We start from the raw sequence: 26,639 nt of genomic DNA, 5'->3' as shown, positions 1-26,639 counted from the left end.
AAAAGCGAAATGCACAGGTACAGAGTATAGGTGGTACCTTGCTCAATAGTAGTAACTGTGAGGGGGATCTTGGAGTCCTAGTGGACAACCATTTAAATAGGAGCCAGCCGTGGGCAGCAGCTGCCAAAAAAGCCAACACAGTTCTAGGCTGCATCAACAGAGGGATGGAATCAAGATCACGTGAAGAGTTAATACCACTTTATAAGGCCTTGGGAAGGGACACTGCAACCGTATTAAATACGAAGCAGTTTCTGAACATCCAAATTTTGGATCAGGCGACCTCGGGGATGCTGCAACAATCCTCAATGAGACAAAGAGTCAACAATCCCTTTTCTTTCTTTCTTTCTTTTTCTTTCTTCTTTCTTTCTTTCTTTCTTTCTTTCTTTCTTTCTTTCTTTCTTCTTTCTTTCTTTCTTTCTCTGTGCTCTTGCAACTAAAACAGCCTTCTAAGCCAACCGTTGGAAGTCGGGGATCGCCTGGACATCCTGTAAGGCCACGGCCCAATTCCGAAGGGCCTTTTGGATGGAGAGCTGGACAGAGACTGGGGGGGGGAGGAGGCCCTGCAGGGTTCTGCAGCCGCCAGATTTCAAATCAAACTTGGATGTCGCTTTCACACGACCCCCACAAAGGACCAGGGCTCTGGATTTCCAAGCAGCGGGATAGGAGGACTCACAGTGTCCGGCGGTCCCAGGGGTGGCTCTCCTCGGGGGAAGCCGAGGCTTTTTCCCCAAGAGGAGAATTTCACAGAACCTGCCACTCTGAATTGGGTGGGGGGGGCTCCCCCCTGTTCAGAGCGGGCGTCCAGGTTCCAGCGTCCCAGACAGATGGCTGACCAGCCTCCACTGCGCCGCAGGTACGTGTCTCCCCACGTTGTGGGAACAAGCGGTGCCCAGGCGCTCTTCCCGGGAGCGGGAGGAGGACTTGGCCCCGTGTGCAGACAGAGAGGCAGAAGGCTCTTGCTGCTGGGAGCCGGTGCCAAGCAATGTGCCAGCAGGCTGGGCAAAACACCCACCCACAGCCCAGGGCCCCCAGCCAGCTGGCAGCTGCATCCCTGGGTGGGAGAATTTCTTCCCAGATTCAAAGAAGAGGACCCAGAAAGCAGAATATTTGTAGCTGGGGGTTGAAATGCGGGATCCTCTCTGAGCTGGGTGGTTTCCGTGCGCAGGTTTCGGGACCCAACTAGAGAATAACATCAGTGATAGAAGGGGGAGGGGTTTGTAGGTGGAGGGGGAGGGGAGGAAGAAGAAGAAGAGGGAGGAGGAGGAGGAGGAGGAGGAGGAGGAGGAGGAGGAGGAGGAGGAGGAGGAGGAGGAGAAGGAGAAGGAGAAGGAGAAGGAGAAGGAGAAGGAGAAGGAGAAGGAGAAGGAGAAGGAGAAGGAGAAGGAGAAGGAGAAGAAGAGTGGTTGCAGGAATCGGTACATCTAGTTTGATGAAAAGAAGGATTAACGGGGAACAGGATAACACTCTTCCAATATTGGAGGAGGAGGAGGAGGAGGAGGAGGAGGAGGAGGAGGAGGAGGAGGAGGAGGAGGAGGAGGAGGAGGAGGAGGAGGAGGAGGAGGAGAATAATTACGGAGCTTGATAGTTTTCTTCCAGACATTTCAGGACCCTAGTAGGTAACACGATCAGGGTTCCTGAGCCCAACCTAGAAAGCCACCAAGCTGAGAGAGCACCAAAGACCCCCCAACCCCCCTGATCCGACCCCCTCCTTTTCACCAGGGCTGGTGCAGGAGGAGGCTGAAGGAACCCTGCTGAAAGACTGGGGCTGGGGGGGGGGTGAGGGAGGGCAGGAGGGCGCCTGGATTCCCAGGGCTAGCAAAGCAGCCGGAAGCCCCCCAAGGAAGAGCCAGGAAAGGCCCCCTCCTCCCCTCTTTGCTCCAGCAGGGAGAGGCCCCGGGTGCGAAATGCAGCCTGGGAGGAAGGTGGGTGGGCCAACCGTTCTACAGCATTGCGCCTTCGGTCTAGAATTCACCCCACCCCCTGAACCCTCCCCATGGGCTCAGCCCCCCTCCAACACGGTCACCCAGGGGAGAAGAGAAGCTGGTCTGGAGGGCCCTTGGGGCTCTCGGCTCTTAGTGGCGACATCCCCAGTGCTAGCAGGGAGAAGGGTTTGCTCTCTCATGCCACTCCCCACTAACACTGAGGATGTTGCCTAGTTTGGTAATGAAACGTCTGCAAGGAAACGACCCAGCTAGGGAGCATCAAGGACCATACAATCCCCTTCCTCCTCCTCCTCCTCCTCCTCCTCCTCCTCCTCCTCCCTCCTTTCCACAAAACTCACTCCCTTTTAACACGGATGATGTTAGCTAGTTGGGTCAGGAAACATCTGCAAGAAAGCAACTAAGCACAGAGAGCAATAAGGACCCCATACTTTTTCCTCCTCTTCCCCCCCTTCCTCCTCCTCCTCCTCTTCCTCCTCCTCCTCCTCCTCCTCCTCCTCTTCTTTCTAGTGTAGAAATGAACGTCTGCAAGGAAACCACCAAGTTCAGAGAGCCCCAAGGCAGCCCGCCTGCCTTCTCCGTCTTCCTCATCATGGCCACCACCAGACACCCCCCCCAAGAGGGGCACCTTCCGAGCCGCAGACGCCAATTCCATGCGACTTTGGGGAGCTCACATTCTCACAACCCCCTTCACCTGGTTTTCTTTATTCCATGTCTACCTTCCATTTCTATAACCGCCCATCTCGGCCAATGACTCGGGCGGTTTGCAATTAAAAAAAAATACATTGCACTTAAACATTTTAAAAAAAACAATGAGAGCCTCCAAAATGAATAAGCAGCTGAGATTCTTGGCCAGTCAGCAATGCAGCCAGGAAAGGGGGCTCTGGACGCCCTCAGGGGCCCCCGGCACACACGCAATGGAGCCAGGCTCCTCCCAGGGTCCCACGAAAGACTAATAGGGTCGGGGGGGGGGGCATTCTGATCTCTGAAGGGAGGGAGTTCCTTAGAAGGGGGGGGGCACAGCACAAAAAGAAAATCCCAGGAGAGAAGGGAAAGGAGAGGAGGAAGGAAGGAGAGAAGAAAGAGAAGAAAGGGGGGTAGGAAGGAGGGAGGGAAGGAGGGAAGGAAGCAAGGAGGGAAGGAAGGAGGGAAGGAAGGAGAGAAGGAGAGAAGGAAGGAGGGAAGGAGGAAGGAAGGAGAGAAGAAAGGAGAGAAGGAAGGAGGGAAGGAAGGAGGAAAGGAAGGGGGAAAGGAAGGAGAGAAGGAGAAAAGAAAGGAGGGAAGGAAGGAGGGAAGGGGAAGGAGGGAGGGAAGGAAGGGGAGTAGGAGAGAAGAACGAGGGAAGGAAAGAGGGAGGGAGGGAAGAAGAAGTAGGACCGTTGTAAGATAAGATGGATCTATGGGATGATAAAAAAGCAATCTTCAAGTATATTGTCAACAGTAGGGAAAAATTGTTATAAATGCATATTATTAATAACAGTTATGAGATCATATAATTGTGAATGTATATAGGAAATTGATAAAATAAAATAAAAAATTTAAAAAAAGAAAATCCCTCTTCTAGTCCCTGCCACCCAAAACTTTGAAGGTTGAATTAAGCCAGGGGTGTCCAAACTTGGGAACTTTAAGACGGGTGGACTTCAACTCCCAGAATTCCCCAGCCAGCTATAGTGCTGGAGCCTATGTTGCTCTGCTGGCTGGGGAATTCTGGGAGTTGAAGTCCACCCGTCTTAAAGTTCCCAAGTTTGGACACCCCTGAATTAAGCTGTTTTGTGGGTTCCTATAATACCCTTCGCCCTAACACACATGCAGCGCGAACCAAGGTGAACCCTAATCAAACACAGGTGGCCCTCGACTTACAACCATTCATTTACCGTTCAAAGTTACAACGGTGCTGAAAGAAGTGAATCAGGAGAGTTTTTCACACTTACGACCATTGCGGTATCCCCATGGCCACGTGATCAAAATTCAGATGCTTGGCAGCTGGTTCATATTTACGACGGTTGCGATACCCCGGGATCACGTGGTCCCTTTCTAAGACCTTCTGACAAAGTCAGTGGAGGGATTCACTTAACGACCGTGTTGCTAAATTAACCACTGTAACGATTCTCTTAGCACAGTGTTTCTCAACCTTGGCGACTTTTAAGTTCTGTGGACTTCAACTCCCAGAATCCCCCAGCCAGCTATGCTGGCTGGGGGACTCTGGGAGTTGAAGTCCACAGGACTTAAAGTCGCCAAGGTTGAGAAACACTGTCTTAGCACAAGGAAACTCGTGAAATGGAGCAAAACCCTCTATGCTTCACTTAGCAACATGAATGTTGGGCTCAAATTGTGGTCATAAGTAGAGGACTACCTGTATAACATATCCCACATGCACATTGGGGCCCAAGCTGGCCGAAGGGCTGGGACGAAAGCCCCTTCCTTCCTCCGAGTGGGACACATCCGTGAACCATTTCTCCTGCGGGGACCCTCGGACCCCAAAGGGACGCCCGAGATCTGGGCAGTGACCCAGCCCAGAGAGGGATCCCAACCTCAGCAGAACACAGCCAAGCACACAACTGAAGTGTGAGAATGAAGCCCGCCGTTGTTGGATTGTGTAGAGAAAGGCGGGGGGGGGTGTTGAGCCAACTGAAGCACCTCCCCAGCAGAAGAAATCCCAGCTGTTTTGCTGCTGAACAGCTGGAGAGAAAGCCTCCGAGATACGCCGAGGAACCAGTTCCCGCACACACAAACACACGCTACCCACCTGAGGCCTCTCTGTCTTTTAATGGGGGGAGGAGTCAGCCCCCGGGAGAGGGACCCCCCCAATGGAAGGGAACCGGATCTGGTTAGAAACAGAGCTTGGGCTGAACCAGGCGTGAGAAAAACCCCCAAAGTCTCAAGAGAAAAGAGATTTCCAATAAAGCAGAACATTTGCAGCTCAGGGTGGAGGATGATGTTCCCTAGTTTGGCCCATGAAATGTCCTCAAGAAAATAATCCAGCTCAGAGAGCACCAAGGACCCCACAGTCCTCCTCCTCCTCCTCTGTGTCCCCTCTTCTCCTTCCTCCCTTCCTCCTTCTCCTCCCACAAACCCCCTCCTCTTCTAGCCCTGATGACGTTCCCTAGTTTGGGCCATGAAACGTTCTCAAGAAAATAATCCAGCTCAGAGGGCACCAAGGACCCCACAGTCCTCCTCCTCCTCTTTGTCCCCTCTTCTCCTTCCTCCCTTCCTCCTTCTCCTCCACAAACCCCCTCCTCTTCTAGCACTGATGACATTCCCTAGTTTGGGCCATGAAACGTTCTCAAGAAAATAATCCAGCTCAGAGAGCACCAAGGACCCCACAGTCCTCCTCCTCCTCCTTGTCCCCTCTTCTCCTTCCTCCCTCTCCTCCACAAACACCCACAAACCCCTTCCTCTTCTAGCACTGATGACGTTATCTAGTTTGGCCAATGAGACGTCTGGAAGGAAACTTCCAAGCTGAGAGAGCACCCTGGAGCCTTCAAATATGTTCCCACTTCACAGGCAGAAACACTGAGATCCGGCGGGAACCGGAATCCCGTCCTTGTGCAAATGACAAATAAGAGCGTTCCCTTTGGGTCATAGGAGGTCATAGCTGCCAGGACACCCCTTGTCACCCCCACCCCTATGGAATGATCTCCCCGTGGAGATTCGTACCCTCACCACCCTCCAGACTTTCCGCACAGCCCTTAAAATCTTGCCATCCCGACAGGCCTGGGGCTAAAGACTGTAACCCACCCGAATGGTATGAATGTTGTGCTTTTAATTATGTACTGTTTTACGTGTTAAATGTTTGTTTCCCCCCCCCTTGAGTTGTAAGCCGCCCTGAGTCCCCCCAGGGAAAAGGGCGGCATATAAATAAACTCTCAATCAATCAATCAATCAAACCCCAAAACCCATCACAGCCACCCAATTACCCACACGCCAACTCAAGGGCCTGACCTCACACACTGAACCACAAAAACACAAATCAACTAGTGGAGGTTAGCAGGAGGACTTCTGCCTCTGCTGACCCAGCCTGGGCTCCCTCATTGGTCAGCGGCTCAGCCGGACCCTCCTCAACTGGGGCTGCCATCGCGTTTCACAGTTGAGTGGCCACCATCCAGTTCAGTGGCAACTTGATGCAGCATTTACTTCCGTGCAAACTGCAGTGAACAAACCCAGCCAGATTTGAAGTGGGAAGCAGCCGTCTCCCCACCCACCCCCAGAAGACCCCAGTGGAGCCAAAGGTGCAGGGGGACCCCGCTTTGAAAAACGGGAGGAGGAGGAAGAGGGGGCATTTCCCGGGTTAAGAAGCAAGGCAGCATTGTGCAACTTCCGAGTAAGTAATGCTGGGACCCTGACTCAGCAATCCAGGGGAGTTTGCACGCCTAACGTGCCCAACCTTGTTAAGGAATTGCCCCCATTCCTGGAAGACACACGACGCTCCACTAGCCCAGAAGACCAGGGTTTGCGAGACAGGCCGAACTCTAGAACACGCCAACAGGCTTTCGTATGGACGCAGCCTTCTTTGTGGGGCCGGAGCACCGAGGGAGACCCAGGTGGGATACCCCTGGGGCTGCTCCCTACGGTGAGGGGCAGCTGCTGCGGGGAGACTCAACTGGGGCCCCGGGCGACCCTCTCCGGGCTCCGCAGACGCCGCGCCTTCAGCCTCGCCCGGAACCATGAGCCGCGCGCGCACCCTCAAACTTCTCTATCGAGCGGGGGTCGCCCAGTACGCGACGCCCCAAAGCCCCCCCCGCGGGAAGCCAAGCCCGTAGCCGGGCGCGGAGGGGAGAGGCGAGCGAGCCTCCAGCTCAGGCGCAGTCTACCTGGGCAGGGAGGGCCGGGAGCGGCGCGGGCGACCCACCTGGCCTCCTCCGGACGTGCCTCTTGCGGCCGCTGCAGAAGCGCACCTTGCTGAAGACGCCCAGCACGTGCTCTCGCAGAGGGAGCGCCCGTCCTTGCTGGGGCTGGAGCGGCGCTTGGAGGCGGAGACGCGCTCGCTGTTGGACTCGCGCGCCTGCCGCTTCTGCCGGATCAGCGAGCTGGCGATGGCCGCGGCCATGGCCGACGGGGCGGGCAGCGCTCACAGGCCGACGGCCATCCTCACCGCCCGCCGCCGCCGCCCCCCCGGCCGCGGCCCGCCATCTCCGCCGGCGGGGACGGCCCCGGGACGGCCGGAGCGGCGCCCTCGCCCCGCCGCCGCCGCCGCCGCCCCCCAGCCCGGCCCCGGCGCCCCCTCCGCTCGCCCGCTCCCACGGGGGCGGCGGCGCAGCCAAGGACCGGCGGCAGCAGCAGCAGCAGCAGCAGGAGGATTAGCCGGCGGGGTCCCGGGCCGCCCGGCTGCCCCGCTGCCCGCAGCCGGCCACGCCTCAGCGGCCCGACGGGGCGGCGGCTCTCCCGCACTGCCCGCCCGGCCTCCCGGGGCAGCAGCGACTGGGCAAGGCGGCGGCGGCGGCGAGGGGAGGAGGACGACCAGAGCCCCGCATCGCCAGGCCACCCGGCGGCAGCTCCGGAGGAGAAGCGGCGCCGCCCGTCCCCGCGCTGGTGGCGGCGGCGGCGGCGGCGGCGAGGGGAGGCGGGCTCGCCGCGCGCCCGCCCCCCGCCGCCCCGGCCCCTCGCCCCCGCCCCGCATCGCCCCGCGCCCCACCCGCGCGCGCCGCCGCCGCCGCCCGGGAGACACTGCGCTGCGGAAGGGAGAGCGGCGGCTCCTGCCCCCCCCCCGGCGCCCCTTCTACGCAATCCTACGTGACCGCGGTGAGGATGAGAGGCTCGGCCTGAGGGGGGCTTTCCCCCGCGGAGACGCCCCCGCCCTCCCCACCCCTCCTGACCCCCCTCCGCGCCCTCCTCCCCCTCCCCAGCTGGGATCTCCAGCAATCCCCCTGCCCTCCCCGCCCCCGGGACCTCCCCGCGACCACCCAGCCGCTGCCCCGGCCAAAGCGGAGGGAGGGCGAGGCTGAGCTCCCGGTCGGACGGAGCGCCGGAGGGTCCCGCGACCTGTGGCGCTGCAGCGGGCGGGGGGAAGGCGTCGGTTGCCCCCCTCCTCCCACGACGGGACCCCCATATCCCGCCAGCCCCCCCTCCACCTACGCTAAGCTCCGGAGGGGTTGAAGCTCTTCTCTCTCTGCCTCTTTCCCGTGGCTGCTGGGAGCCTGCGAGGTCTCTCTGGAGGGCTCAGGATCGCCGCTGGATCGGCTCTTCTAGCCCGATTCCCAAGACAGCTGAACCTCGGACTGACCCTCCGTCTTCATCTGATTCTCACCGGGTTCCTGATTGATTGGTTTTGGCTCAACTGAGCCTGGCTTTCCCCCTGCTTCCAACGCGGTCCCCCCCTCTGTTCCCCCCCCCCAGTCCATTGGATCCTTCTCCTTGTCTTATGACCACAAACGGAGCCCCAAATTTCCCTTGCTAACCTAGGCGGTCGTTAAGTGAATTTTGCCCTGTTTTATGACCGTTCCTTGCCACGGCTGTTAAGCTAATGATTGCGGTTGTTAAGCGAATCAGCTTCCCCGTTGGACTTCGCTTGTCGGGAGGTCGCAAAAGGGGCCACTGCAGCTGTTGTAAGTGTGAGTCAGTGGCCCACTCTCTGAATTTTGATCACGTGACCCAGGGGAGGCTGCAAAGGTCATAAGGGTGAGAAAGGGTCCTACCTCACTTTTTTCAGTGCCGTTACAACTTTGAACGGTCACTAACTGAATGTCTGTAAACCGAGGACTGCAGGTGCTGGTATTCCTGTTGGTGCTGGACGCCTCTGTGGTTTTCACGCAGAGCCACATGCTAAGATGAAGCCCCCCGTGGGTCTCTTCATTGGATCGGCCTCCCCTCCCCTCCCCTTTTGTCTCCACCAGATAAAGGCCGCTTCTGTTTTGAGGCTGGGGGCAAAGCCCAGCAAAGGGGATGACCGGCTTTCCAGAGAAGCCGCTTCTGCAGCCCCCTTTCTAGCACCCAGACCTGAAAGCTGATCTCAACTGGAGGGAAAGGGAGTAGAAATTAACCCATAAGTGCTGGGAGGAGGAGAGAGTGGCTGTCCGTCCATCCATCAACGCAATAATACTGGACAACGGCACTTAAACGGCACGGAAAGGGTTGCCTTAAGGTGGGCGGCCAATACATTTTATCAATAAATACAGGTAGCCCTCGATGTACAAGCTCCACATTTCTGTGGAGTGAAACATCTGTTAAGTGGGTTTGGTCAGATTCTACAACCTTTCTTGCCACTGTTGGTCCAGCTGGTCCAGAACGCAGCCACGCGAGCGATATGGGGTGTACCTAGATACACCCACGTTACACCTATCCTCCGCGAGCTGCACTGGCTTCCTATTGGTCTCCGGACACGCTTCAAGGTGCTAGTCGTTACTTTTAAAGCCCTACATGGCTTAGGACCTGGATATCTGCAGGACCGCCTCTTGCCACATACCTCCCAACGACCAACAAGATCTCACAGGTTGGGCCTCCTCCGGGTGCTGTCGACCGGACAATGCCGGCTTGCGACCCCCCGGGGGAGGGCCTTCTCTGTAGCTGCTCCGACCCTGTGGAAAGATCTACCTGTAGAGATCCGGACCCTTCCCACTCTCCCGGCCTTCCGTAAAGCCGTCAAGACCTGGCTGTTCCGGCAGGCCTGGGGCTGTTGATGGATACCCAGCCCCCGTTTACATGGAATGAGTGACATGAATTTTAATACTGTATTTTTATTTTTATCTCTATTTTAAATTAAATGTTTCTTGTCTGTTGTGAGCCGCCCAGAGTCCCTATGGGAGTGGGCGGCATACAAATCCTAATAAACTTGAAACTTGTTGTTAAGTAAATCACTGCAATTGTTCAGTGACTAACCCGATCGTTAAGTGAATCTGGCTCCCCCGTGGAGTTTTTGCTTGTCAGGCGGTCGCAAAAGGGGGCCATGTGACACCAGCAACACCACCACCCCCGGGACCCCATCGTGACCATGAGTCAGTAGCCAAGTGTCTGATTTTGGTGACCCCTGGGAATGCTGCAAGAGTCATAAGTGTGAAAAACGGTCATAAATCATCTTTTTCAGTGCTGTTGTAACTTCAAACAGTCACTGAACGAACTGTTGTAAGTCAAGGATTAGCTCCAAATAAATAAACGGCACAAAAGGAAAGATTTGAGTTCCAAAATTCCATTTTCTTCCCATTGTGGAAGAAAGAAAACACATCCGTAGTCCCCACACACACTAGTGCCCTTCCCTGCGTGGATACACCCACCCACCCACAAACAGCCCACCAGCAGTGGCTGCAAAGGCCGGAGACCACCTCGCCTCCTTCCCCCCACCCCCAAAAGCCAAAGCAGACTTAGACCTCCTTAGAATCGATTGGCCTGAATAAACCCCCGTCTCAAACCGAACGATGCTGCGTTGCGCAAGGAAAGGAAGCTGCTCGGCTCAGAATGTTGTACGTTACTCACAAGTGTTAAGAATCGGATCCCAAGCCAAAAGCCAACGGTCGGAGGGGAAGACTTTGGGCCCCCACCCAAAGAGAAACCCACATTCCTGCCACTCCGATTGTCCCGCTTTTGCATCCCCTACCCCAAATTCCAAAATGCCTTCCAGGGGAGTTCCCCAAATGCTGACATCAACCAGCTAGAAAGAGAAAGGACTTTCCCAGCTTCCCATTCACAAAGATCAGCCGGCCCCAAACTTGGCGACTTTTTAAGACTTGTGGAATTCCCAGATGGTCACCAAGTCACAGAAAAAAGGTGGAGACTTTGGATGAAGTGCAGAGAAGAGCAACTAGGATGATTAATGGCCTGGAGACTAAAACATACAAAGAACGGCTGCGGGATTTGGGTTTTGGCCAATCTAGAGAAGAGAAGGACCAGGGGAGACATGGTAGCAAGTCTTCCAGTATTTGAGGGGGTCCAATTGTTTTCCAAAGCCCCAGAAGGCAGGACAAGAAACAATGGACGGAAACTAATCAAGGAGAGAAGCAGCCTGGATTTTAAGGAGAAACTTCCTAATAGTGAGGATAATTCACCAGTGGAACAGCTTGCCACAAGAAGTCACAGGAGGTTTTTTAAGAAGAGTCATTTGTCTGGGAAGGGGGCTGGATTAGAAGACCTCCAAGGTCCCTTCCAGTTCTATTCTGCTGGTTTGATGTCTCCAGATCTCCAGATATGTAGTTAAAAGGGCTGAAATTTGCATTGTGTTATGATCTTAAACAGAAGGTTTATAAAATGAAACGTATTGTGAATATACCATGCCAGAGAAATTATTCAGAATACATAAAAGCATTTTAAATGTATGTTGGAAAAATGAACTATATATGAAGGGACATTTCATCCTGCTTGGTGATCAGGTAAAAAAGGTTTTTAAAAATTAGATTCCTTTGCACATCGTTGGATGCAGAGTGTTTTAAAAATTAATATCCAATTGAACTTTTCCTTTTAGGACTAATGAATAAAAAGAAGAAAAGCCATGGAAGTTTATTTCAATATATGATTATTGCTGTGAGATTATTTTAAGGATAGAGAGGTGGAGGATTATTTTGCGAAAATGACAAATCTTTCTGAGATGGATACATTAATTTATCCGATCAAAGGAAAGACACTTCTTGCATTTATTGCTGGCTAAAAACTTCTTGTGGGCTTTTTGCATAAAGATGGGGGGAAAAATGAACTTGTGATTTATGGCTTTGATGATTAGAATTAGAATAGATTATAGGAAGTTTTATGATTCAACCTTAGAGAGAGGTTAACATACAATGTACCTATTGCTGTGAAAAATATCAGAGCCATTTCTTTATATATTTTTCTTTCTTTTATATTTTTCTCCAACTTTTTTTCTTTTCTTGCACTTTTCGTTTTGTCTTCGATTTCTTACTTTCTCTTTTTTCTTCCTTACTTTCTCTGCTAGATTTTATCTTCCCTTCTAAAGTTTCAATCAAAATCACATTTAAAAACTAAAGGAAGCCGATGGATGTGGGCATCCTGGGAAAACGTTCACAGGGAGTCCTCGACCTACGACCACGATTGAGCCCCAAATTTACGTTACTAAGACAGGCAGTTGTTAAGTGAGTTTCACCTCCTTTTATGACCTTTCTCACCACAGTTGTTAAGTGAATCGCTCTAGTTAAGATAGTCACACGGTCGTACAGTGAATCCTGCTTCCCCCTTGACGTGGCTTGTCGGAAGGTTGTAAAAGGGGATCAGTGACCCCGGGACGCTGCGACCGTCATAAATACGAGTCAATTGCCAAGCATATGAATTTTGATCACGTGACCAAGGGGACACGACAACAACATTTTTTCAGTGATGTTATAACTCTGAATGGTCACTACATGAACAGCCGTAATTCAAGCACCTTCTGCAATTATATTGACACGGAGTCCTCAGACTTACAACCATTCTTAGCAACCTCCAAAGATACGACTTAGGACCCAAAGCTTTGGCATCTGTTTCCACCCCCCACCCCCTCGATCAGTTTGATGCCATGGTCCCATTTGGGGCGCTGGACAGCTGCCCCCTGGGGACGGTCCTCTGGCTTCACCACTTAACCAAAATGTGGTCAGATTGTGCCAGTCACGGGATGACCCATTTAATGGCCAGTACGAGTTACGATTGTAATTCTCAGCCCAATCCTGGTCGTAGGGCGAGGATTTACCTCTATTAGTGGCTGAAAACTCTTTTCGGATCCTTTTTTTTAAAAAAAATAACCCAGAACAAAACGAACTTGAGGCCTGGGGGTTTGGGTGATTAGAAAGGATGGACGATGGGAGGGAGGGAATTATCTTCTGTGGGTAGAACTCAGCTTACAACTGTTCGCTTAGAGACCACCCAAAGTTACAACGGCACTAAAAAAAGAGTGACATGGCCGTTTTTTTCACCCTTACGACCATTGGAGCATCCCCTTGGTCACGTGATCAGAATTCAGACAGTGGGCCACCGACTCACACTTACGACAGTTGCAGTGACCCTCCTGCAACTCAATGGGGAACTAACAAATACAATAAGTAACAACCACGTTACTACCTTAGCAATGATTCACTTAACAACTGTGGCAAGAAAGGTTTTAAAGGTGGGACGAAATTTGGTCAATCACTGTCTTACTTAGCAACGGAAATTCTGGGTCGAATTGTGGCCGTAAGACACAATACAAGTGTATTTGTAAATGCCGTTTCTTTATCAGTCCTTTTTCCCTTCTCTGCAGCGACTTTATTTGACTGACGTTTCTCTCGCGAGGTTTGCCCTGTTTTTATTCTCCCAAGTATGACTTTAATAAAAAAATCACACCCTCCCACCCACAGATAAATAGAAGGGATTGGCGTCTCTGCCACTGATTTTCCACCCAGCCGCTGTGGAAGGAGGAATGTGCCTATTTATTTTCCTTGCAGCTAACACAACTGTTGTGTCCCTGACACCTGCTGTTCAGGTGTGGAAACTGCACTCTTTCATTTCAGGAGGGTCCTCTAAAGCAGTGTTTCTCAACCTTGGCAACTTGAAGATGTCCGGACTTCAACTCCCAGAATTCCCCAGCCAGCGGATGCTGGCTGGGGAATTCTGGGAGTTGAAGTCCGGACATCTTCAAGTTGCCAAGGTTGAGAAACACTGCTCTAAAGGAGGGGGGCCCAGCTGTGGCCCCTTTAAGACTTGTGGACTTCCACTCTCAGAATTCCTCAGCCAGCATAGCTGGCTGAGGAATTCTGGGAGTGGAAGTCCACAAGCCTTAAAGGGGCCACAGCTGGGTGGGGGCTTCTCTAAGCCCCCCGATTCAGGGATCTCCTTTGGAATCTGGCCTCCTTCTCCTTCCCCATCACCTGTTTGCCAGGAAGGATCCAGCCCTGCCTTGCAGACTTTCTGGGAAGGCTACTAACAGAAAGTGAAGTCCTTCGGGATTGGGCGGCGCATAAATATATTTAATAAATAAAATAGTAATAAAAGAAATAAATAAAGTGCTTGGATACATCCCAATAGGTTAGACACTGCTAAGAACCAACAGCCTTTTAAGATGCATTCATAAGATCCACACAGCAGACAGCTCCCTTTCCGGGTGAAAAGGCAGAGAGGGAGACAGCCGTTGATCTCTGAGCTTGGTGGTTTTCTTGCAAACGTTTCATGACCCATCTAGGTACCATGATCAGTGCTAGAAGGGAGTTGGGTTATGCTGTATATAAATAGAAAGCAACCACCTCCCTTCTCGTACTAGTTGGATAACGATACGTCTGCCAGGGAAACAAGGTCATAGATCACCAGAAACAAGGTCATAGATCACCAGAAGCCTCACGGTCCTCCTCCTCCTCCTCCTCTCCACAAACCCCATCCCTTCAGGCACTGATGAATGTAACCTGGTTGGGTCATGAAACGTCGGCAAGAAAACCAGGGAGCTACAAAGATCCAGATGGTGCCAGTTTGAAAGACTCCAGCAGCGGCTGGCACCTCCCTGGGCAAAGCAGAATTTCCTTTTGGGCTCCTGCCTTTCTGCCCTACAACAGCACGGTTTGCTGGGGGTCTCCCAAGAAAGACCCTGTGGGGGGGGAGGGGGAGCCTCTCCACCAGAGCCCTCCCCAACAAGAACCCCCAAGAGTGGCTCTGTTGCTGCAGCCCAATTCTGCCCCCCAAATTCAGCCTCGGTGCAACTGAGCGGAGTTGAGTCAAAAGCAGCTTCCTCACTGCTGCTCCGTATGACCCCCTCCCTTCCCAGGCTCTTGTCCACCCACCCCTCCCTCCCTCCCCTGCCCCCTCTCAGCTCCTGGAAAAGCCCTGCAGAGGGGGATCCCCTCCCCACACACACACACAAACACACAGCTCAAGCCTTGCTTAGAGGTGCCATCTGCAGCCCTGTTTGTTATGGAAGAGGCAGGCAGATGCTTTATGCTGTATTAATATTTCATCCCTCCAAGGCAGCCTCCTTGCAGGGAGCAGCAGATAATTAAAATGCATCTAGAAGGGGAGAAGAGGAGGAGGAGGAGGAGGAGGAGGAGGAAGAAGAAGAAGAAGAAGAAGAAGAAGAAGCTTCTGAATCTTCCCACGGCAGCCTCCCTGAATTTTGGTCAGCAGATCCCAATCCCCTCGCCTCCCCCGGCTAAGTTTCTCCAACCATCTCCCACCCACCGCCCCACCCCAGAATCCAGTCCCTGGAGGGTCCCCTGAGCTGCTTGCAATTTATGGAGTGGGGGGGGGGGGACTCTAGATTTAGATAGTTGGAAGGAGGGGCCCGATCTGTGGGCCACAGGAACTCCTGGTTGCAAACCACTTTGGTTGATGCAGCCTCGACAAGGCCTTTTTCCTTCAGCCACCAGGCGTGGAGGATGGGCTATGGAGTCTTCCCAGAAGCCTCTCTTGACAAGGACAGTCCTTCGCTCCCTCTCTCTCTCTCTGGGAGTCCGGTTCCTGTTTTCTCGGAGGAGACCTTTGCATGGCCCGTCTCCAGTCTCCTGGGCTCCGTTTCAGGCCGTTTCCACAACATAGCAAAAGAGTTTGGGAGTTTGAGTTCTCTTTATTCAGTCCACAAAAGGGATTCTGAGACCCCAGAAAGAATGCAGAGAAGAGCAGCAAAGGCAATGAGGAGGCGGGGGGGGGGGGATAAAACATACGAAGAAGAAGAGTTGCAGGAACTGGCTACGCCTAGTCTAGCGAAGAGAAGGACCAGGGGAGACAGGAGAGCATCTTCCAATATTTGAGGGGCTGCCCCAAAGAAGAGGAGAGGAGGCTACCTCTTTTCCAAAGCACCTGAGGGCAGGAGAAGCAACGGATGGAAACTAATCAAGGAGAGAAGCAACTTAGAACTGAGGAGGAATTTCCTGACAGTGAGAACAATTAATCAGTGGAACAGAATTTGCCTCCAGAAGCTGTAAATGCCCCAAGACTGGAAGTCTTTAAGAAGATGTTGGATGGCCATTTGTCTGAAATACTATAGGCTTCCTTCCTGAGCACGGGTTGGACTAGAAGACCTCCAAAGGTCCCTTACAGCTTTTATTCTATTCTATTCTGTTCTGTTCTTCATTTTATTATTCTATACTATTATATTCTCTGTATTCCATTCTATATTCTATTTATTCATTATTCTATTCTTCCAACACTGTTATTCTGTAATTCTACATTGGGACAGTAGTAACTGTGAGGGGGATCTTGGAGTCCTAGTGGAGAACCATTTAAATAGGAGCCAGATGTGGGCAGCAGCTGCCAAAAAAGCCAACACAGTTCTAGGCTGCATCAACAGAGGGATGGAATCAAGATCACGCGAAGGGTTGATACCACTTTATAAGGTCTTGGGAAGGCCACACTTGGAATATTTGCATTCAGTTTTGGTTGCCACGATGTAGAAAAGATGTGGAGACTCTGGAAAGAGTGCAGAGAAGAGCAAGAAAGAGGATGAGGGGACTGGAGACTCAAACGTACGAAGAACGATTGCAGGAACCTGGGAATGTCTCATTTAATAAAAAGAAGGACCAGGGGAGACATGATAGTATCTTCCAACATCTCAGGGGCTGCCACAAAGAAGAGGGAGTCAAGCTATTCTCCAAGGCACCTGAGGGCAGGACAAGAAGCAATGGGTGGAAACTAATCAAGGAGAGAAGCAACTTTAGAACCAAGGAGAAATTTCCTGACAGTTAGAATAATTAACCAGTGGAACAGAAGTTGCCTCCAGAAGCTGTGAATGCCCCAACACTGGAAGTCCATTAAGAAGAGGTTGGATAGCCATTTGTCTGGAACGGTACAGGGTTTCCTGCCTAGGGCAGGGGGTTGGACTAGAAGACCTCCAAGGTCCCTTCCAACTCTGCTATTGCATTCTGCTGCCTTCGGAGAATAGCCCCCCCCTCCCTCTGTCCTGTGCCAGCCCTTCTTGGGAGACCGTTATCCTCCCTCCTTCTCTGCTGACCAGTCAGAGCCAAACATGGCAGATTTTAGGCTGCAGAGGGGGGGGGGCTGGGGGAGCAGCGGCCGAGGCCGTTTCTGCCTGACAACAGACGTCCCCTGCCTCCCTCTTCAAGGACTCCTCGACCCCTAAATCAAAGCCGGGGCTGGGAAATGACAGCCGAGGCAGCAACAGCCGCCTGCAAGGCCAGGGTTTCCGGCCAGCGGATCCTCCCCTTCCCTGGGAGCCCTCGGGGGACGCCGATTCCCCAGCGCAGGCAGGTTGTTTTCACGGAGGCCTCCTGCCCTCCCCAAGGAAGCACTGGTGAAATGCCAGGGCACGGGGGAGGCCGGGGGGGAGGGGGGGTTACTGAAGGCTGCTGCCACCTCACCCCCAGCGCCCCCCCCCTTTTGCTGGGCCCCCCGGGGGCTCCCTGCGTGGCTCAGCCTTCGCGGCTCTTCCCTGCATAGCCATCTGCACCGCAGATTTGGGTCCCTGGGGGGAGCAGAACCGGGCAGGGGGTTTCAAGGACGGCCGGTCCTTGTCTTACAACCACCGTTTCGTAGCCGTACGTCGACTCAGTGAGTGAGGTTTGTCCCATTTTGTGACCTCCCTTGCCACATGTTGTTAAGTGAATCGCTGCAGACGTTGAGTGAATCTGGCTTGCTCGCCGACTTTGCTTTGGGGGGTCGTGTGAGTCTGCGACCGTCATAAATATGAGACAGTTGCATCTGAATATAAATCACGTGACCCTGGGCATGCTGCAGTGGCCGTGAGTGTGAAAATTGGTCATAGGTCATCTTTCCCAGCGCCGTTGTAAGTTTGAACGGTCACTAAGTGAACCGTCGTAAGTCAGGGACTGTCTGTGTGGCCTCACCCGTGCAAGCGGAAGCCGTGTGACCCCTACACGTCACCCTGAAAGCTTCCCTCGGTTGAGGCCTGCAGCCTTGAAGCCCTGGTCTCTCCCCAGGAGCTCAGCTGCTTAGGAGAACAGACCTGGGAGGTCATCTAGTCCAGAGGAGACCCTCGACCAGGGCGGTCAAGCTCAAGCCCGAAGGTCAGACCCAGGCCCAGGGGGCTCCGATTGGTCCTGCAGGGCCCTCTGGAAACATGGAAGGAATGGCCAGTGATGCCCCTGCTGGCCAAAATGGGCCCTGTCCCCCCATTCCCCCCCCCCCGGCCCATGGAGAACTACAATGCCCATCTGGCCCTGAAAGGAATCCAGTCTGACCCCCCCTCCCCGTGCTCTACTGTCCCCTCTTTTCTTTACACCCCCCAGGGATGGAGCCACTGGCCACTTTAACTCCAGGAAGTCTTTTCTTTGAGCCCCAAAGGCAGTTTTGAAAAAAAGAGCCCCTTCCTCTCCGCATCCCTCTCACCAGCCCTGCATTAACATTCCTCTTCCCCCCCACATTCCTATTTGATGCCCTGTTAAGGGCATCCCCTGGGCACAAAGCCCATGCCCATCCGGTCTTTGGGCACACATATGGGCAGGGTGGGACGACATTCAGCCTGTTTGGGCTTATTCGGGCAGCCGTGATAAGACAGGGGGGTCCCTTTGCTTGCAAAATGACCCTTTTCCTCCCTGGGCCCAGATCAAAGCCGGCTGGGGGATTCTGGGAGTTGAAGTCTACAAGGTTGGACCCTTCTGCCATAGACCCTCTCACTGCTGGCCAGCATGGGGCACCCTGACCCTCCCACCCACCCACCTCCCAGGACTTGCAGAGGCCTAAAAAGCTCCACCGCATTTGCCACCTCTCCTGTTTGGCTGTAGAAGGGCAGGAAACAGAGAAGGAAGGAGCCTCCCTCCCCAAAAAGCCTGGGGCTGCCCCAAGCCTACGAAAGGACCCCTCCCCACTCCTCCCTGCCTCAGGAACCCCCAGGTCTGCCCCACATCAGCACTGCTGGGCTGGAGAGCAGCTTCCCTCTGGGAAAGAGGCCCAAAGCCCTGGCGGTGCCAGCTTCTCCCTGCTCTGAGCTGATGAAAAAGAGGGATTTTTCTTATGGTGCCAAGTGAGGTGCTGCCAACTGAGGAGCTATGCTGCCCCCCTGTGGCCAATTGGAGCACCTGCCACTCAAGGAGGGAGCTTTCTGATCCCAGATGGGTTTTTTTCTCTGCTCCTCCACCTGGGGACAGGTGTGAAGAAGAGCAGAGGAGACCCTGGTGGATTGTTAGAAACCCCCGTTCTTTTCCTTCCTACTTTTCCCATCTTCCTAAATAGCCAGAAAGTGGAAAAAACAAGAAGCATTTGCTATATGTATGTATGTATGTATGTATGTATGTATGTATGTATGTATGTACGGTATATATATATGTGTGTGTGTGTATATATATATATATATATATGTGTGTGTGTGTGTATGTGTGTGTGTGTATGTATGTGTGTATATATGTGTGTATATATATGTGTATATATATATGTGTGTATGTGTATATATATATATGTATATGTATATATGTATATATGTATATATGAACACATGTACACATGTACACATGTACATATGTATGTATGTATAATGTCCTTATTTTTTACATCTCCAATATCTTCATTCATTATTCCACTTGCAGTAAATCATACTATCTGTCATACAGATAGTCCTCAACTTACAACCACTCTTAGTGACTGTTCAAAATTAAAACATCACTGAAAAAGGCGACTTATGACCGTTTTTCATGCTTACAACTGTTATAGCATCCCTATGATCAGAAGTCAGATGTTTGGCAACTGACTCGTGTTTATGACGGTCGCAGTGTCCCGGGGTCAAGCTCCTTATTTAGAATAGAGTTGGAAGGGACCTTGGAGGTCTTCTAGTCCAACCCCCTCCCTGCTCAAGCAGGAGATCCTATGCCGTTTCAGACAAAGACCCATCACAAGACTTCTTGATGACTCCCTGCTGATCCATAGCAATAGCAATAGCAGTTAGACTTATATACCGCTTCATAGGGCTTTCAGCCCTCTCTAAGCGGTTTACAGAGTCAGCATATCGCCCCCAACAACAATCCGGGTCCTCATTTTACCCACCTCGGAAGGATGGAAGGCTGAGTCAACCTTTGAGCCGGTGAGATTAGAACCGCCAAACTGCATAACTGCAGTCAGCTGAAGTAGCCTGCAGTGCTGCATTTAACCACTGCGCCACCTCGGCTCAGCTAGAAGCCTAGCCAGCCCAAGGGATAGGCTGAAAAACAGCTTTCATCTGTCAGACTCCTGAACACAACACAACGCCACAGTCAGGCTTCATGTGATAGACTTACAGTGCCAGTGTAACATGCAACATGTTCATACTAATGTAATATAATATTACATACGGTACATATAGGTACGTATATGGGAATGTGTGTGAGGTATTACTTATTTGGCCTTGGATATTCTATTTATTTCATTTATTGAGTTATTGAGATGTATTTTGTCTTTTTTTGGGGGGGGGATGCACCAAGGGAGGCTCATTCAGTTTCACTCTACACATGTTGTGCATTGACAATAAAGGTTTGATTTGATTTTGAAATGTTCAACAACCAAAAAGAGTACATCGCAAGGCTGCAGAGGCGGAGAGTTCAGAAGGCAAGGAAGATGACAGCTGCCGCACAGACAGTAGCCACGCCCAACCGGCGCGCAAATTCAAACCGCTTCTCCCGCCTTGCACTAGCTGCGGAGGAGACCATGCCAGATCGGCTTGCCGTTTCCACGATGCTACCTGCCAGCACTGCGAGCGAAAGGGGCACATCACCAAGGTGTGCTGGAGCAAACTCCCTGCTACTACCTGGCAGTCAAGAAGCATACCAAACCACCAGCAGAGGCCCAACCAAGGGGCCTGGCAGAAGCCACCACGGCGCTCAGAGGGCGACACTAGAGTCACCTACCATACGTCAATTGGCCAAGTCCGCACCAGGCGGCCAAAAAAGCTGAAGGTCAGGGTCCTCATCGAGGACTCTCCATGTGAAATGGAGATCGACACCGGGTCCTCACTGACCATCATGCCGTGGTCTACCCTCAAGCAGGCTATCCCTAGCCTGAAGAAACAACATCTATGCACCCCTGACATCCGCCTTCACGATTACCAGGGGAACCGGGTCCCCATCGTGGGCCAAAGCACCTTCCGGGTGAAATTCAAGCATTTCAGTGGCGAACTCCCAGTGACGGTAGTCAGTGGCAACCTGCAGAGCCTCCTGGGGCTTGACTGGTTCGAAGCCCTGGGCCTAGAAATGACCGGTATCAACGCCTTGAAAGACGAAGGCGCCGAAGCCATCTTTAAGGAGTTTGAGGACATCTTCAGCACCAGTCTGGGTAAGTATGTGGGGACTCCAATCTCCTTTAATTTGGACCTCAATATAGCCCCCCTAAGGCTAAAACCCAGGAGAGTACCTTTTGCTCTCCGCCCCAAAATTGATATGGAAATTGACAAGCTCGTAGGCAGGGAATCCTAGAGCCGGTTGATCACACACGCTGGGAGACCCCTATAGTGACACATGTCAAATCTGACGGGTCTGTCCGCATCTGCACGGACTACAAATGCACAATCAATCAAGCGTTGCAACAAAGCGCTTACCCTGTACCCATTGTACAGCATCTACTACATTCTTTAGGCCCCGGAAAAATATTCGCTAAATTGGACATGGTGCATGCATACCAACAATTGCCAGTAGATGGCGCTACGGCGAAGGCCCAAACCACTGTGATGCACAGGGGTGCATTCAAATGTCACCACCTGCAATTCGGTGTTAGTATCGCCCCAGGACTGTTCCAAAGCGTCATGGAATGGCTTTTGCAGGGGATTCCAGGAGTCGTCCCCTATTTCGATGACATATTGGTATTGGCTGCAATTGAGGCGCAACTTTTCAAACATTTGCGAACAGTTTTGACTAGAATTCGAGACAAAGGCCTCCATCTCAAAAAAGAAAAACCTCAAACCGGTTGAAACCCACCGCTGTATTCCACCCAAATTGCGCATTGCAGTATTAGAGGCTTTACATGTAGAGCATCCTGGAATTGTCAGGATGAAGTCTTTGGCTAGGAGTTACGTGTGGTGGCCTAACGTGGACAGGGAGATCGAAGAATGGGTGGCTACCTGTACACCGTGCCAGGAGCCCAGACCAGCTCCCCCAGGGGCACCCACTAAGGAGTGGGAGCGACCTCAAGCACCGTGGTCTAGGGTGCACATTGATTTTGGTGGCCCAGTCCATGGCCAGGCATTCCTCGTAGTTGTGGACGCCTAATCGAAATGGCTAGAGGTAGTTCTGATGACCTCCACTAAGGCAGAAGTGGTCATCTAGGCCAGTGTTTCTCAACCTTGGCAACTTGAAGATGTCCGGACTTCAACTCCCAGAATTCCCCATTCGCTGGCTGGGGAATTCTGGGAGTTGAAGTCCGGACATCTTCAAGTTACCAAGGTTGAGAAACACTGATCTAGGTACTACGGAGACTTTTCTCCGCACACGGCCTGCCCGGCGTCCTGGTCTCTGACAACGGGCCCCAATTCACGGCCATGCAATTTGAGACCCTCCTAGCAGCTCAGGGAATCAAGCATGCCCTGGTCGCGCCATTCCATCCGGCCTCCAATGGTCAGGTGGAGAGAATGGTAAGATCTGCAAAAGAGGCCCTATCCAGGATGGGCCCGGGAGATTGGCAAACACGGCTTGACCATTATCTCTTAATTCAACATATCACGCCAAGTGCCACTACAGGGAGAAGCCCCTCCGAGCGTCTCATGGGTCGCCGGCTAAGGTCCCACTTAGACCAGCTACACCCAAATTATTCTGCCACATCGCCCCCTGACTCCACAGATTCGGAACTTTAGCGTAGGAGACTCGGTATACGCCCACAACTACGCCGGGGGAACCCTGTGGATTCCTGCCACGGTGATAGGCATCACCAGGCCTCGCTCTTATCTCGTAGAGGACGGTCAGAATTGGAGAAGGCACATTGACCAATTCCGTGGCCGCCCCTCCAACTCCGTGACCCGTCAAAACCGCGGAGGACAAAATCTCGCTCGACGAAAGCGCACATTTGACGTCATCACCGCGCGATGAAAAAAATTAAAAATTGAAATAAAATTAAAATTAAAGCAAGCCGATTCACATAAAGGTAAGGGTTAGGTTTAGGGTTAGGGTTACGTTTAGCGTTAGGTTAAGGGTTAGCGTTAGGTTTAGTGTTAGGTTAAGGGTTACGTTTAGGGTTAGATTTAGGGTTAGGTTTGGGGGGGTTAGGGTAAGGTTTTCGCTTTATTTTTACATTTTTCGATCACAGCGGATGTTTTCATCGCGCTGTGATGACGTCAAATGCACGCTTTCGTCAAGCGTGATTTTGTCCTCCGCGGTTTTGTGGTGGAACCTCCAACTCCACTCTTAGACAACCAGAGGCAACTCCTGCACGAGTTAGCCAAAGCCCTACACAAACGGAGCAAACACTCACTCCTTCCGCAGGCAGCTGAAGCCCGAGGGTGCCGGGGAACCTATCTGGTTATGTTGCAGACCCGCAGCGATCTCCGAAGCGAACCGGCTCCAGAAGCTCCAGCCGCGGCCTGTGAAAGGTTCCAGGAGCTTCCACCAAGCGGAACTGCGGAGCAAGCAGGTCCCAAGAACACCCTCCGACTGAACTGCGCAGGTCGGGTAGAGCTACTGAAACGCCCGCCTACCTGTGTGACTACGTAACCAGTAGGATTATCGTATTGTATTTGTATTTAATGGATTTATAGGCCGCCCAATCCCGGAGGATTCTGGGCGGCTATTATTCCATCCAAGAGGGGAGGGGTGTCAGATACTTGCTTCAACTACAGTGGTTTCCACCAAGGTCCTCTGTTCCGGCGGGGACAGAGGTTTAATCTCATTGGTCGAAGGGTCTGACAGCTCCCTATTAAAGGGCTGCAGTCAGACACAACCTTCACTGGATTCTACTCACTTGTTGTACTTTAATAAATAGCAATAGCAATAGCAGTTAGACTTATATACCGCTTCATAGGGCTTCCAGCCCTCTCTAAGCGATTTACAGAGTCAGCATATCGCCCCCAACAACAATCCGGGTCCTCATTTCACCCACCTCGGAAGGATGGAAGGCTGAGTCAACCTTGAAGGAAGGAAGGAAGGAAGGAAGGAAGGAAGGAAGGAAGGAAGGAAGGAAGGAAGGAAGGAAGGAAGGAAGGAAGGAAGGAAGGAAGGAAAAGGATGGAGAGAGAGATAGAGGGAGAAGGAAGGAAGGAAGGAAAAGGATGGAGGGAGGGATAGGGGAGAAGGAAGGAATAGCAATAGCAGTTAGACTTATATACCGCTTCATAGGGCTTTCAGCCCTCTCTAAGCGGTTTACAGAGTCAGCATATCGCCCCCAACAACAATCCGGGTCCTCATTTTACCCACCTCGGAAGGATGGAAGGCTGAGTCAACCTTTGAGCCGGTGAGATTTGAACCACCGAACTGCAGATAGCAGTCAGCTGAAGTGGCCTGCAGTGCTGCACCCTAACCACTGCGCCACCTCAATAAAGAGCTGTTGTTGCCTTTAGCCTTGTGTGCCTTTCCATTACCCGATCTAACATCACTCTCTCTTTTGTATGCAACCTGCCTGTGAGGGGAGAACCTCGATTGTGCCCAAACGCCCCCTCCTCGCCCCCCTCCTAAGGACCCCTTGAGCCAGAGGGGGGAAAAACCAGGTATTCAACCTGTGTGCTCTCATCACAACTCTAGGGGGCGCCAAAGCCACATGCCGCTGCTTCTTGCATCCAGCAGGGACCAGAGGAGGGAGGCTGAGCCTGGAAGAAAAGTCTTCCCACCCACAAGAGGAGGAGGAGGGGGAGGGGGGGGTCTTTGGCTCCTCTGAAGCAGCCATGCCCTGATTCAGGAGGGTGGGGAACCTGCCCCCCACGCCCCCACCCCCAGGAAGCCAGGCCAGCCTCCCAGTGACCAAAGGTATCAGCAGTGGCTGTTGAGGTTGCACATGGGGGGGGGGAGGTAGGGAGGGGGAGGGGGCTGCAGGTCTGAGGCAGGCAAGATCTCCCACCATAGGAAAGCAGAGTCTATCTGGGCCCTGGCAGGTCAAGCAACTAATGCCCCACAGGATGAAAGGGAGCCGTTTGAAAGCCAGGCCGAATTCTTTCGTGAACTCTGATCATTTGTCTGAGTATTAGCCAAGAGTCTCGGCCACCCTAGATGTCCCTCCTTTTCTAACCCCTCACCCACCTGTATGTATGTATGTATTTTTCTTTCTTTTTCTCTTTCTTTCTTTCCTTTCTCTCTCTCTCTCTGTCTTATCTATATCTATCTATCCATCAATCATCTATATCTATGTTTCTCTTTATAAGGCACCCAGTTTTGGTCGCCACGATGTAGAAAAGATGTGGAGACTCCAGAAAGAGTGCAGAGAAGAGCAACAAAGAGGATTAGGGGACTGGAGGCCAAAACATATGAGGAACGGTTGCAGGAACTGGGGATGTCTAGTTTAATGAAAAGAAGGACCAGGGGAGACATGATAGCATCTTCCAATATCTCAGGGGTTGCCCCAAAGGAGAGGGAGTCAAGCTGTTCTCCAAAGCACCAGAGGGCAGTACAAGAAGCAATGGGTGGAAACTAATCAAGGAGAGAAGCAACTTAGAACTGAGGAGAAATTTCCTGACAGTTAGAACAATGAATCAGTGGAACAGAAGTTGCCTCCAGAAGTTGCGAATGCCCCAACACTGGAAGTTTTTAAGAAGATGTTGGATAGCCATCTGTCTGGAGCGGTATAGGGTTTCCTGCCTAGGCAGGGGGTTGGACTAGAAGACCTCCAAGGTCCATTCCAACTCTGTTATTCTATTTTATTTACCTTTTTATCATGGCTATCTATCATGTATCTATATCTATCTATCATCCATATCTATGTAGTTCTTTAAATCTATCTGTATCCATCCATCATCTGTCTTTGTCTCTCTGATCACTATCTATTATGATCTATCTATCTATCTATCTATCTATCTATCTATCTATCTATCTATCTATCTATCTATCATTATATTTATATGTGTGTCATCTCAATCTATGTCTATCATATCTCTCTATCTATGATCTATGTATCTATATTAATATGTATCTCTTTATAGCTATCTGTCAGCGTCACTCCATAGTGTCCAGAAGCTGACACTATCAATCTATCTTCACCTGTTATCTATCTATCTATATCTATAAGTCTATTTCTGTCATCTCAATCTATCTCTATCTATCATGTATCTTTATCTATGATCTATGTATCTATATTAATATTTATCTCTTTATAGCATATAAATATAATAAAAATCTAATCAAATCAAATCAAATAGCTATCAATCCTCTATATCTATCTATCTATCTATCTATCTATCTATCTATCTATCTATCTCTATCTATCTATCTATCTAACTATCTATCTATCTATCCATCTATCATTATATTTATATATGTGTCATCTCAATCTATGTCTATCATATTTCTCTATCTATGATCTATGTATCTATATCTCTTTATAGCTACCAATCTATCTATAACTATCTATATGTCACCTGGCATCTATCATTATAGCTATATGTCTATTTCTGTCATCTCAATCTATCTCTATCTATCATGTATCTCTATCTATGATCTATGTATCTATATTAATATTTATCTCTTTATATCTATCTATCTATCTATCTATCTATCTCTATCATGTATCTCTGTCTGTCTGTCTGTCTATATCTTATTCTAATTTGTTTAGGCCCTCTGGCCGGCTGGCAAAGAGCCAGCATCCAATTCATGTCCAGGACCGGTGAAGCACTTATTTCCATTTTTGTTTTATTTCATTAACAGCCTGTAATTGGATTTGTCTTTGTAAGTCAAGTGCTGGGTCTCTTTCTGGAGATGAGCTTCCCTGACTCATAGCCTCCCTTTCAGCATCTGGAGCATCAAAGAGATTAATAAACCTCTTGCTTGAATTTCC

The 26,639-nt window shown here is 51.5% G+C and overlaps 2 protein-coding genes across 3 annotated transcripts in view; one reads left to right on the top strand and one right to left on the bottom strand.

The window, feature by feature from the left end:
- Positions 1 to 1,582, top strand: part of LOC148043413 (uncharacterized) — a 17,852-nt gene extending 16,270 nt beyond the window's left edge. The window contains exon 3 of the mRNA XM_087725241.1: positions 1,520 to 1,582. Coding sequence (XP_087581367.1) covers positions 1,520 to 1,582 — 63 coding nt within the window. The remainder of the gene's footprint in view (positions 1 to 1,519) is intronic.
- The window catches only part of FGF12 (fibroblast growth factor 12), a 191,158-nt gene that overhangs the window by 98,856 nt on the left and 65,663 nt on the right, over positions 1 to 26,639 (bottom strand). The gene's annotated exons all lie outside the window — the stretch shown is intronic.

This window comes from Thamnophis sirtalis, unplaced genomic scaffold (assembly GCF_051295495.1).
Source record: "Thamnophis sirtalis isolate CommonGarterSnake01/CBP01778 unplaced genomic scaffold, rThaSir2_p1.2 scaffold_11, whole genome shotgun sequence".
Lineage (NCBI taxonomy): Eukaryota > Metazoa > Chordata > Lepidosauria > Squamata > Natricidae > Thamnophis > Thamnophis sirtalis.
This window is presented reverse-complemented; position numbering and strand designations above follow the sequence as displayed.